This window comes from Lithobates pipiens, unplaced genomic scaffold (assembly GCF_037356315.1).
Source record: "Lithobates pipiens isolate NorthernLeopardFrog02 unplaced genomic scaffold, aLitPip1_a1.2 Scaffold_22, whole genome shotgun sequence".
Lineage (NCBI taxonomy): Eukaryota > Metazoa > Chordata > Amphibia > Anura > Ranidae > Lithobates > Lithobates pipiens.
This window is the reverse complement of record NW_027507784.1, coordinates 72,022,651-72,034,669: the sequence shown is the minus strand read 5'-3', so window position 1 is coordinate 72,034,669 and position 12,019 is coordinate 72,022,651. Positions and strand designations below refer to the sequence as shown.

Genomic DNA, 12,019 nt, shown 5'->3' with positions numbered 1-12,019 from the left:
CTCCCTGGAGTGATGGGCTGCGGAGGGGGTAGGAGAGGCTGGCTCAGGGTCTCAGTGGCTCGCTGAGAGGCTGAGCCAGGTTCCTGTCCAGGCATGTGGGCAGTTTCCAACCATATCGTCGCAACCTTGCCCAAGCCTGGACCGGCTTTGTGACGTCAGCCCGCTATCCGCTAAAAAATGGGTCACAGGAGTGCACTCCTATGATCTACAGGAGAAGTACAGCCAAACAAGCTTTGGCTATACTTCTCCTTTAACTTTGCAGCAGAGAATTAGGAATGTGCAACTGTATGTGTATTCCTAGTTCTTATACTCTCTGTCAATTAGAAGAAAAATTGCCATAAAGCTATTGTCAACTTAACTGACACATACCAACCCTGCTAAACCTGGCCTGGGTGTTTAGGCTTAACCGCTTGCAGACCAACCGCCGTCATTATACTGTGGCAGGTCGGCACAATCCCGCAAGCCATCATAGCTATATGTCAGCTCGTGGGATCGGGATAGCAGGCACGCATGCATGTGCCCACTGCACCACGGGGGTGCCGATGCTTGTGGCCGACGGTCGCTCGTGGCCAGCGGTCGCGATAACCGCCTGCCATGAGCGATTGCAGGCACGAGAAACAGAACAAATCTTTGTTCTGTTCTGTGAGGAGAGACAGATTGTGTGTTCCTATTAGCTAGGAACCACGATCTGTCATTTCCTCTAAGTCAGTCTCCTCCCCCTACAGTTAGAAACACACACAGGGAAAACAGTTAACCCCTTGATCATCCCTTCCCTACCAGTGACATTTTTACAGTAATCCGTGCATTTTTATAGCACTGATCGCTGTGTAAATATAAATGGTCCCAAAAATGTGTGAAAGGGGCTGATGTGTCCGCCATAATGTCGCAGTCCCAATAAAAAATGCAGATCGCCATCATTACTAGTTAAAAAAAAAAAATGCTATAAATCTATCCCCTATTGTGTTTTTTTTTTCAAATATTTTATTCTATCCCCTATTTTGTAGACGCTATAACTTTTGCGTAAACCAATCAATATGCGTTTATTGCATTTTTTTTTTACCAAAAATATGTAGAAGAATACATATTGGCCTAAACTGAGAAAAAATGTGCTTTAAAAAAAATGGGGATATTTATTATAGCAAAAAGTACAAAATATTGTGTTTTTTTTCAAAATTGTCGCTCTATATTTATAGCGCAAAAAATGAAAACCACAGAGGCAGTCAAATACCACCCAAAGAAATCTCTATTTGTGGGGAAAAAAAAGGGCATCAATTTTGTTGGGGTGCAACGTCGTACAACCGTGCGATTGTCAGTTAAAGCGACACAGTACTGCATCACAAAAAAATGGCCCGGTCATTCAGCAGCCAAATCTTCCGGGGCTGAAGTGGTTAATAAAACGTTGGTCATTATTGGGTTAAACTTGCCTTCTCTTTACTATTGTGCTGCTCCATTCACCTATAGCATCAAAGAGAAAACTTTGGTCTGCTTGGAGATTTCAGAGCGCTAAAGACTCTCTTCCTGACCAATTTTAACAGCATTTGGATCTGGTAATTGGCCACTTGGAGGGAGAATCAGGTTAGTCAATACCACAAGCGGTTATTCCTCTCCAGGTGACCAAAGTGGGGTTGACTTATTAAAACTGGAGAGTACAAAATCTGGTGTAGCTGTGCATGTATGGTAGCCAATCAGCTTCTAACCTCAGCTTGTTCAATTAAGCTTTGATACAAAAAAAACTGGAAGCTGATTGGTTTCTATTTCTATGTAGAGCTGCACCAGATTTTGCACTCTCCAGTTTCAGTAAATCAACCCCAGTATGTGGGTAAGACCCCTTTCACACTGAGCCGCCACCGGCGTCAGCGTTAAAGCGGTGTTATTTTTAGCGCCGCTTTACCGTCGTTTTTGTGGCACTATTCGGCCACTGGTAGGGTGGTTTTAACCTCTTGCTAGTAGCCGAAAAGGAGTTAAATCCGCCCGAAAAACGCAGCCAGAGCGGCGTTTGCCGGAGGTATCGCAGAGCTGCCCCATTGATTTCAATGGGGAGGAGCGGTGGAGGAGCGGTGAGTTCACCACTCCAAAGAAGCTGTTGGCAGGACTTTTTCTGACGCCCTGCCAGCGCACTGCTCCGCGTGAATGTAGCAGCAAACCACTCCAATGTGTAAGTGGTCAGGCATGTAAGCAAAATGTTCAAGTGTGCCCTCCTGTAATGAACCAGACTGTCAGAAGCCGTACTGCCCCCTGCTCTATCTCCTCCACCACTTATTTCAAGTTCCCAGTCACCCTCTTCAGCCATTGGGTGGCCACTGATAATATAACTCACACATGCACACAGTAGTTATATTGTTCCCAGCACCCAGCTCTATTCCCACCATTCTACAGATGCTGGTGTGGCCATCTTTTGAGGAGGATTATGACCGATGGCCCTCCTCACACAGGATATTGTGCTAAACCTGTAGGTAAATAAGAGAACCAGAACCTTCGCTAAGTGGAAGAGTTGGATTGATAAAAGGCTTGGCAGTGCCTCCACCCAGGACAGGGCCTCTGTGAACAGAGGGGAATCCCTTCCTAGGAAATTAACCAGTAATCTAATCAAAGTAATTGGAAACAGAAGAATGACTGCAACCAGCAAATAACATTAACCATATGCATATAGATGCACACCAATATAGAAATAATACAAGCTTTATATAAAAAAAGATATATATAACTGTACATACATTCAATGTACAAATAGATATTATCAGCAAAGGGCCGATAGGAATCCTGGTGGAATTGTGCATATACAGAATACCTGAGTGTACAGAGCTATTTATTGAAATACATTCAAATGAATGTTGCTGCAAAGTCCCGTTGTAGGAGCCCCTGAGGATGAGGCAGCATCTGTCTGTGTCAGAGACCTTAAGACAAGATCTGTGGTAATGAGGAGACCATAAAGCTATTACCAAACCAGTCTGGACTGCAGTCCTAGGTATCTGTCATTGCATAATCGTCTGGTATTAGTAGCATGGACAGGACATGCGGGTGAGGCCTTCTCTCTCTCTCCCCTTCCTCCATCCAGGATCCTTTCCTAACAACCACGGACTCAGGAAGTGACATACATACATTTACATTACAGTGCGATACTAGCAGCTGATAGTAGAGGGCAGCAGATCCCTACACTGGTAATGAGCAAGGAGTATACTTCTTGGTGCATGCACCATACAGTGTACAAGGAAAAAAAATATTGCTAAGGGAAAATAAGAAGACTTTTTTTTAACCCTACCCGTCCGGACTATTGTAAATTGATGGCCGGATGGGAGCGCTGATGTTCTGGGAGGACGTCATATGACGCCCTCCCAGGACCATGCCTCATTCGTACCCTGCAGGCTTTCAACGTGATCTGTCACCCACCGTGTCCACTAGACAGATTACTGTAGCGGCACGATGCTGGTAACCATGTGATCGCTGTAGCCAATCACTGGAGATCACATTACAATTGTATACAATGAAAGGCTTTGATTCATGCCTTTCATTGTGTACTATTGTGCTCTGTGATTGGTCACAGTGATCACATGGTACATGGGCTGAGATTGGCCCTGTACCATGTGATCACTGTGACCAACCACAGAGCACAATTGTACACAATGAAAGGCATGAATCAAAGATGTGGCCAATCACAGCGAATCACAATAGTAAACACTGAATGAATAGTTTTAATTCGGAAAAAATGGTTATTTATAACTGTAAAATCCACAATCATTATAAGCAATACAATCAAGCAATGCAAAATAAGCAATCATTACTATGGTAACACTGTATTGCTCTGGTCACTGTATGTAAAAGAGATTGTAAAAAAAAAAAAAAAAACATTTAAAATGAGAAAAAAAAAATATTTTTTTTTTACATACTTTCACCAGTCAGTGCCCTTGATCATCACCACACAAGTTATATGATGATGCTGTATTGCACTGGGGACAGTATTTAACCACTTGCTTACTGGGCACTTAAACCCCCCTCCTGCCCAGACCAATTTTCAGCTTTCAGCGCTGATGCACTTTGAATGACAATTGCGCGGCCATACAACACTGTACCCAAATGAATTTTTTTTATTTTTTTCCCACAAATAGAGCTTTGTTTTGGTGGTATTTAATTACAGCTGGGAGTTATATTTTTTGCTAAACAAACAAAAAAAGGTGCAAAAAAATAAAAATTCTTAGTTTGTTATAACATTTTGCAAACAGGTCATTTTTCTCCTTCATTGAAATGCGCTGATGAGGCGGCACTGGTGGGCACTGATAGGCAGCACTGGTGGGCACTGATAGGCACAGTTAAGGCGGCACTAATAGGCACAGATAAGGTGGCACCGATAGGCACAGATAAGGCAGTACTGATGGGCACAGATAAGGCAGCACTGATGGGCAAAGATGGGCACAGATAAGATGGCACTGATGGGTGGCATTGATATGTGGCACGGATTGATGGCACTCAGGGGCACTGATAGGTACCACTGATAGATGGGACTGATGGGCACTGATAGGTGGCACTGATATGAGGCTCTGATAGGTGGCACTGCTGGGCGCTGATGGGCAGCACTGATGGGCACTGGTAGATGACACTGATGGGCACGGATATGTGGCACTGGGGTGTAGCACTGTTGTTGAGGCAAATTGTGGGCACTGATAGGTGGCACTGTGGGCACTGATGGGTGGCACTGTGGGTACTGATGGGTGGCACTGTGGGCTCTGATGGGTGGCACTGTGGGCAGTGATGGGTGGCACTATGGGCACTGATGAGTGGCACTGATGGAGGCACTTTTTTATTATTTAGGTGGCACTGGCAGGGGGCAGGTGGGCACTGATAAGCTGCCCGTGATCGGGACTGATGTCCCGATCACGGCCGCCGGTGATCGGCTTTTTTTCATTGGCTGACAGCTGATCACGTGGTAAGGGGTCGGGATCGACCCCTTGCTCCGATCCGTGATCAGGCGAGTCTCATAGACTCGCTGATCACAGAGCGCGCTGTGCGCGCCCCTCAGGGGGCGCGCAGGCCACTCGTGCACGGGACGACGTCAATAGACGTCGTCCCGGCAAAGCAGGTCGGATCTCTAGTGGTTAAAAAAAAATAATGAACTGTTTGCTTTCCAAAAAGGTGTCCTTTGAGGGATATTTGTACTGTCCTGGCAATTTCAGGCTTCAAGAAATGAGATCCATCACTGCATCAGGATTGATCGATTTTCAGATATATATACCATAGTTTGTGGACTCTATAACTTTCCTACAGACTAAAGCCTTGTACACAAGATTTAATTTTCCGCAGACAAAACATCAGGCTTTTGTCCGAAGGGCATTGGCCAGAAACTTGTCTTGTGTACAAAAGGCAAGGAATTGTCGGCCAACAAACAAGAACGTAATGACGCATTAGATGTACTGCAAGACTACAAAGAGGAAGTTCAATTGTCATGCGCCACCCTTTGAGCTCCTACTGCTAATTTCATGTTAGTAGAAATTTGGTGATTGTGAATTTGTGCTTTTCATTTTGTGATTTTCAGTTCACGCTTTTCAGTTTGTTTCTGAACGGCCGTTCTTCAACCAGCCATGTTGAGAAATTGGAGGAGATAATGTGTTATTTATTTTTTGCCTTGGAGTTATTGCTTTCACCCAAGTCCAGTCCAGAAACAGGAGGGGGAGGATTTCTTGGTCCAAAAATTCGTTGCTTTATTAATTGTGACCAATTATGTCATATGCCTTTGCTGTGGGAACTCCAGGAGAATAATCCGGATGATTTTCGGAATTATCTCTGGATAGCGGACCCCTGCTTTCACCAACTCTTGGCATTGTTAACCACCTATATTAAGAAGCAGGACACATGCATGAGGCTTCTATTTTATTTTTTGGTTGAATAATGATTTGATATGATATATTTCCTATATTTTTGGATGCATAGAATTCACTTTTCGTTTAAATTCTATTGGCAGATAGCATGTGTAATTTTATTTGTTTTCTTTTTTTAAAGCACAATAAAAAAAAAATGTGGAGAATAATACAGTACTTGGCTATGTGTTTTACTTCAAATTAAAATTTGGAAGTAGGCAGTTACATTTTAAAAAATACAATGTAAAATTAACAAGGGACAATGGTGTTGTGTATCACTAGAGAAAAAAAGCCTTTGAAAATAAGTTTGGTTGAACTCCATCAATATCACCAGCAAAGCAGCTTCATTATTATCACATTAAAGAAGAAGAGAATTTTGCGCTGCATTTCTAGATTTCATAAAATGCCATGTCACGAATGTTAATTCTCCATTACGAATGCTAGTTTACAAAACCGACCGCTTCTGGCTCGTCCTTGCTTCCGAGCATGCGTGTTTGTACTTTGGACTTTTGTCCGACAGACTTGTGTACACACGCTCAGAAAATCCAACAACAGACATTTGTCAGCGGAAAATTTATAAACCTGCCATCCAACATTTGTCCACGGAAAGTTGGTCAACAATTGTCAACAATTGTCTGATGGAGCATACACAGGGTCGGATTTTCCGCCAACAGCCTGTCATCACACAATTCCCATCGGAAAATCCATCCTTGTGTACGAGATTTTAGTAATATACACTGATTTGGGTTTTTTTCACCAAAGAAATGTAGCAGAAAACCTACATTAAATTTTTTGAATAAAGATTATGTATTTGCAAAATGTTGCAACCGAAATGAAGAAAAGCACGTATTTTTAAAAACATTTTTGACCTTTTTTCCTTTATTTAGCAAAAATAAAAATAAATAAAAAAAACAACAGTTATTAACTACCATCAATTTAAAGCTCTATTTGTGTGACAAAAATAATAAAAAAACATATGGGTACAGTGTTGCATGACCACGCAATTCTCATTCAAAGTGTGACATTACTGAAAGCTAAAAATTGGCTTGGGCAGGAAGGGGGTAAAAGTGTCCAGTAAATAAGATACTTTGCTTGTTTCTTCAACCAAAAATTGCTACCTCATAGCAGTTGTTATTTTCTGAGTTTAGTTCAACTTTCAGTTGTAAGTCTGGAGGACTAGAGTGGTCTTCTGTTTTGGAAGATCATAAAAACACTTTTCTCCCTCTCTTCCCCCTTCTTTTGGTTGGCGGGAGTTACACATCGGAAACAACTACCAAGCTTCTGGTTTAACTAAGCAGTTGAGTAGATGCACGGTCACCACGACCAACAGCTGCAAGGTTTCTTCAGAAGCGGTCAACCTCAGGTCACACTCACTGTGAAGAGTGGAAGGATTGGAAGTTCCCATCCTTCTTCCGTGACATCAAAAACCCAAAGCCACAAGGATTTTTATAATTTCTGGTTTGTTTGTTCAAACGCTGTTACCAGCTTGTACAGCATCTGATCAAACCTTCAGCTTGTTGCTTTGAAGGCCAGGGGAAAGACCTCGGATCTAATAGACCCCGGATCTCTCCAAAAAGAGGCCTGTCACGACCTATGCTATCACAAGGGATGTTGTTCGTCACAGTTGTTGTTCATACAGTGTAAAAAAATAAATAAAAAAATTAAATAAATAAAAAAATTAAACATTTTGTAAAAGTGCCCCATCCCCTCCTGGATATGTAAACGGCAATCACACCACACAAATGCGAATTTCAGAGCGAGAAAAATAATTCTAGTGCCAGATCTCCACTGTAACTCTACACTGGTAACTTATAAAGGCATTTAAAGCTTTGTCTATGGATAATTTAATATACCATATATTGTTGCTATTCCACGGGCATTCGCAATTTTAAAGCATGACATGTTTGGTATCTATTTACTCATCTCATATTGTATTAATTTATTTTTACTCAAATGAATTAATAACATTTAAAAAGCCGCTGTGCAAATATCATGTGACATAAAAAATTGCAACACTTACCATTTTATTCTCTTGGGCCTCTGCTTAAAAAATATACATATAATATTTGGGGTTATAAAAAAAAATGCAGATTTTTTCATTTGTGAGAGAAATGTCAGAATTAGCCTGGGGTCAAGTGGTTAAAAATGCTAAGTTACATCCTTAAAATTGAACTTCTGTCACATTTGGAAGAATTGTTTTGGGGAGGAGCGGGTATCTGGTTTGGTTGCCCCACCCCCCTGCAACCTTCTAGGATATGGTCCCAGAAAGCTGTGGGACTGTTCACAAAGCACAGCACGGCTCTCACAGTTCACGACTCTCAAGGAGTCACAGCCAGCTACTCACGGTTAACATGCTAGCATCGGGGTCCTAAAGACCAGTGAAGGACCGGCTTGGGTGAGGACGATGCTGGATCCTTGGTTGTCTGTTTATTAAAAGTCAGCAGCTGAAGTTTTTGTAGCTGCTGATTTTAAATTTTTTACAGATGTGACTAAAGCTTCTCTTTTACTACTTGCCGACCAGCCGCCGTCGTTATATGGCGGCAGGTTGACTCTCCTGCATGAATCGCCATAGCTGTACCGCGGCTCTCGCAGGCATAGTTGCGGGTGCACCCTCGCACCCGTTGCATGCTGTGGGAGTGTGCCCGCAGGTCAGGTGGACTTGATGTTCGCTGGTGACCCACGATCTCCTAGTACAGTGGCAGAACGAGGAAGAAAAATGCTTACTATAACCCTAAGAAGGCCCACCATCCCTACAGTCAAGCACGTAGGTGGAAATATTATGCTTCAGGGCTGTTTCTCTAGGGGTGCAGACCGACTTTGCCACATTGAGGGGAGAAAAGGACGGGGCCATGTATTGTAAAATCTGGGATGAGAACCTTCTTCCCTCAGCCAGAACACTGAAGATGGGTCGTGGATGGGTCTTCCAGCAAAACAATGACCCAAAACATACTGCCAAGGCAACAAAGGAGTAGCTCAAGAAGAAGCACATTAAGGTCATGGAGTGGCCTCGTCAGTCTCCAGACCTTAATCCTATAGAAAATGTATGAAGGGAGCTGAAAATTTGAGTTGCCAAGAGATAGCCGAGAAATCTTAAGGATTTAGCGATGATCTGTGAAGAAGAGTGGTTCAAAATACCTTCTGAGATGTGTGCAAACCTGGTAACCAACTACAAGAAACGTGCTACCGCCGTGCTTGCCTCCACCAAGTATTAATTCATGTTTTGCTTGGGGATCAAATACTTATTTTACTCACTGAACTGCAATTTAATTTATAGCATTTGTTTTATATATTTTTTTCTTGATTGTTGGTTGATATTCTATCTATATTATTTAAAATACACCTATGATAAAAAATGATAGACCCTTCATTTCTTTGTAAGTGGGCAAACTTACAAAATCTGCTGGTGATCAAATAATTATTTTCCCCACTGTATGCCTCAATACTTTAAACAAAATGAAAAGAAAACGTTAAAAAATACCTTACACCCCCGACTTCCTGAGGGCTCATCTAGACAAGGGTGATGTCTTGGCCCTTCTTGCAGGGTTCTGGGAAAGCTAAGGATCTCAAATCTTGTGTGAACAAGCTCCATCAAGATTTGGCATCCTTGGCTTTCTTATGGTCCCATGATGAGGCCTAGGTTTGTCAGCACAACCTATTGGAAGTGCCTAGAAATTGTGGTGAAAGGCAAATATATTATACATTTTATATTCAGTGTTTTTTTACGACTTTTACTTAGCATGAAATAATTAGGGCGTGGTGGATCCCAGAGAAGCGGACCATGCATTTCCATGAAAAGTCCATTTTAATATTTTAAACCTCTCTCATTATTATGGGTACAATGGAATTCCCACGGACAAGCCTTGTTTAGTATCAATAAATAATCTTTCAACACTTGCTTACAATACATTTCTCTCCGCAGATCACAACACTGTCAGGAAGTGAAATCCTTCTGCAGTCGGATGTAGACATCACCATAAAAGAATGGTTCCACGCCATCCGAAATACAATTGACAGTTTGGTATGCACGTGTTTGTTACCTTTATTTTACACTTTCAGATGTCTTGCCTGTTTATGTGCTTTAGTGAATAGCCAAAATGACAGACATGCAGACGAAAACAAACAGAGCTCGCCATCAATAATGAAATAATTATATTTGGAATTCTTGGAGAATTAGTCATTTGTTTGGTATTTTAAAGGAGGCTAAAAAGATTTGCGGTACAAAAACTTCCATTACTCTGGTCAAATTGCAGATTTATTGGAGTATTCAGTTAAGCAGTGTAGAGTGCGAGAACTGCCATTTATAGTACTCCAGAACCAATCCCAAGCCATTTGCAAAAATATGACTGGTTTCATGAAACCATGGTTGCACTTTGATCACCATTAGCTTCCATGCACTTCATACTGCCTCCAGGACTGTGTTATGCTTTCTGCCCCCTCCCAGGCAAACTGTCTTGTGCCACCCCCTTCTTAACTAAGTCGACTGTTGAGCCTTCATATAACACTAATAAGTCCATCAGGACATCCAAAAGAGTAGGGTAGACAAATCTTTCTCAACTCCAGTCCTCAAGTACCTCCAACAGGTCATGTATTCAGGATTTCCCTCAGATTAAAAGGCTGTGGTAATTACTAAGGCAGTGAAACTGGCAGTGAAATCACCTGTACAAAATAATGTAAAGCCTGAAAACATGACCTGTTGGGGGTACTTGAGGACTGGAGTTGAGAAACATTGGGGTAGACTATCCTTCTTTGTGCTGGCAGTTTGAGTCTAATGCCCCATACACACGGTCGGACATTCCGACCACAAAATCCATCCGATTTTTTCGGATGGATTTTGGCAGAAACACGTCTTGCATACGCACGTAGTAGGAAGATCCGGCAAGTGTAGTTTATTGGTACATCATAGTGACAGTAAAACAATAAAGCTGACACGTTTTGACAATAGCCTTAGTCGTAGCTACGACTAAAGCTATTGCCGAAACGCGTCAACTTTATTGTTTTACTGTCACTCTGATGTATCAATAAACAACACTTCAAGGATTACAGTGTTGCCGGCTCTTCTTACTACTGTTGCATTGGAGCATGTTAGGACACATTGAGCCTCGGCACCTGTGAGTGGACCTGGTGTATGGATTGAGTTGTCCCTGTAGAGAGCGCTGTTACCTTTCCTCTTTTCCTTGCATACACACAGTCGCACAAAGTTGTCGGAAAATCCGATCGTTTGAAACGAGGTGACGTTCGTAACGTATTACTACGTAGAGGCCAGTAGCCAATAGCTTTTGTCTTCAATTTTTTTCTGAGCACGCTTGGCACTTTGTGTGTCGGAATTCTCGACACAGGGTCGTAAAAAACGTCAGATTGGATTTTGTTGTCGAAAATTTTTAGATCCAGCTCTTGAAATTCCGACAGAAAAAGTCCGATAGAGCCCACACACGATCGGATTTCCCCGACAACATAATCGGATTTTTTCTGTCTGAATTTCCGACCGTGTGTATGGGGCATAAGTGTATGGATCACAGTTTAGCTACATAATATGTGGTTCACAACTTGCCACCCCAGGTAGCCTTGCTGCCCATGTCCATGGACTAGGTTGGCTATGCAGAAATCCAGCCATGGTTTTATCACTGAATATACCCAGTGGTGTAGTAAGACTGATTAAGCCTCAGTAGTGTTCCAGTAGGCAGTATGCACTTGCCCTCCAGGAAAATTTAACCCCCTTCATGACCAGGCCATTTTTTGCTATATGGCGCTGTGTTACTTTAACTGACAATTTTGCGGTCATGCAACGCTGTAAAAAATTAAATGTATGTCATTTTTCCCTACACAAATACAGCTTTCTTTTGGAGGTATTTGATTAACCAAAAAATAAATAAATACTATCAATATATCCAATAAAAAAACAAAAAAACAAAAATCAAATGTCTTCATAGATTTAGGCCAATATGTATTCTGCTTTATATTTTTGGGACATAAATCCCAATAAGTGTATATTGATTGGTTTGCACATAAATGTAGGCCAATATGTATTCTGCTACATATTTTTGTTAAAAAAAATCACAATAATTGTATCTTGATTGGTTTGTGCAAAAATTATAATGTCTACAAACTATGATATATATATATATATATATATATATATATATATATATATATATATATATATATATATATATACA

At 41.7% G+C, this 12,019-nt stretch overlaps 1 protein-coding gene across 3 annotated transcripts in view; it reads left to right on the top strand.

The window, feature by feature from the left end:
• ARHGAP15 (Rho GTPase activating protein 15) overlaps positions 1 to 12,019 on the top strand; it is a 978,992-nt gene that overhangs the window by 522,208 nt on the left and 444,765 nt on the right. For all 3 annotated transcript variants that reach the window (XM_077447752.1, XM_077447751.1, XM_077447750.1), the window contains exon 8: positions 9,766 to 9,864. In XM_077447752.1, coding sequence (XP_077303878.1) covers positions 9,766 to 9,864 — 99 coding nt within the window. The remainder of the gene's footprint in view (positions 1 to 9,765; positions 9,865 to 12,019) is intronic.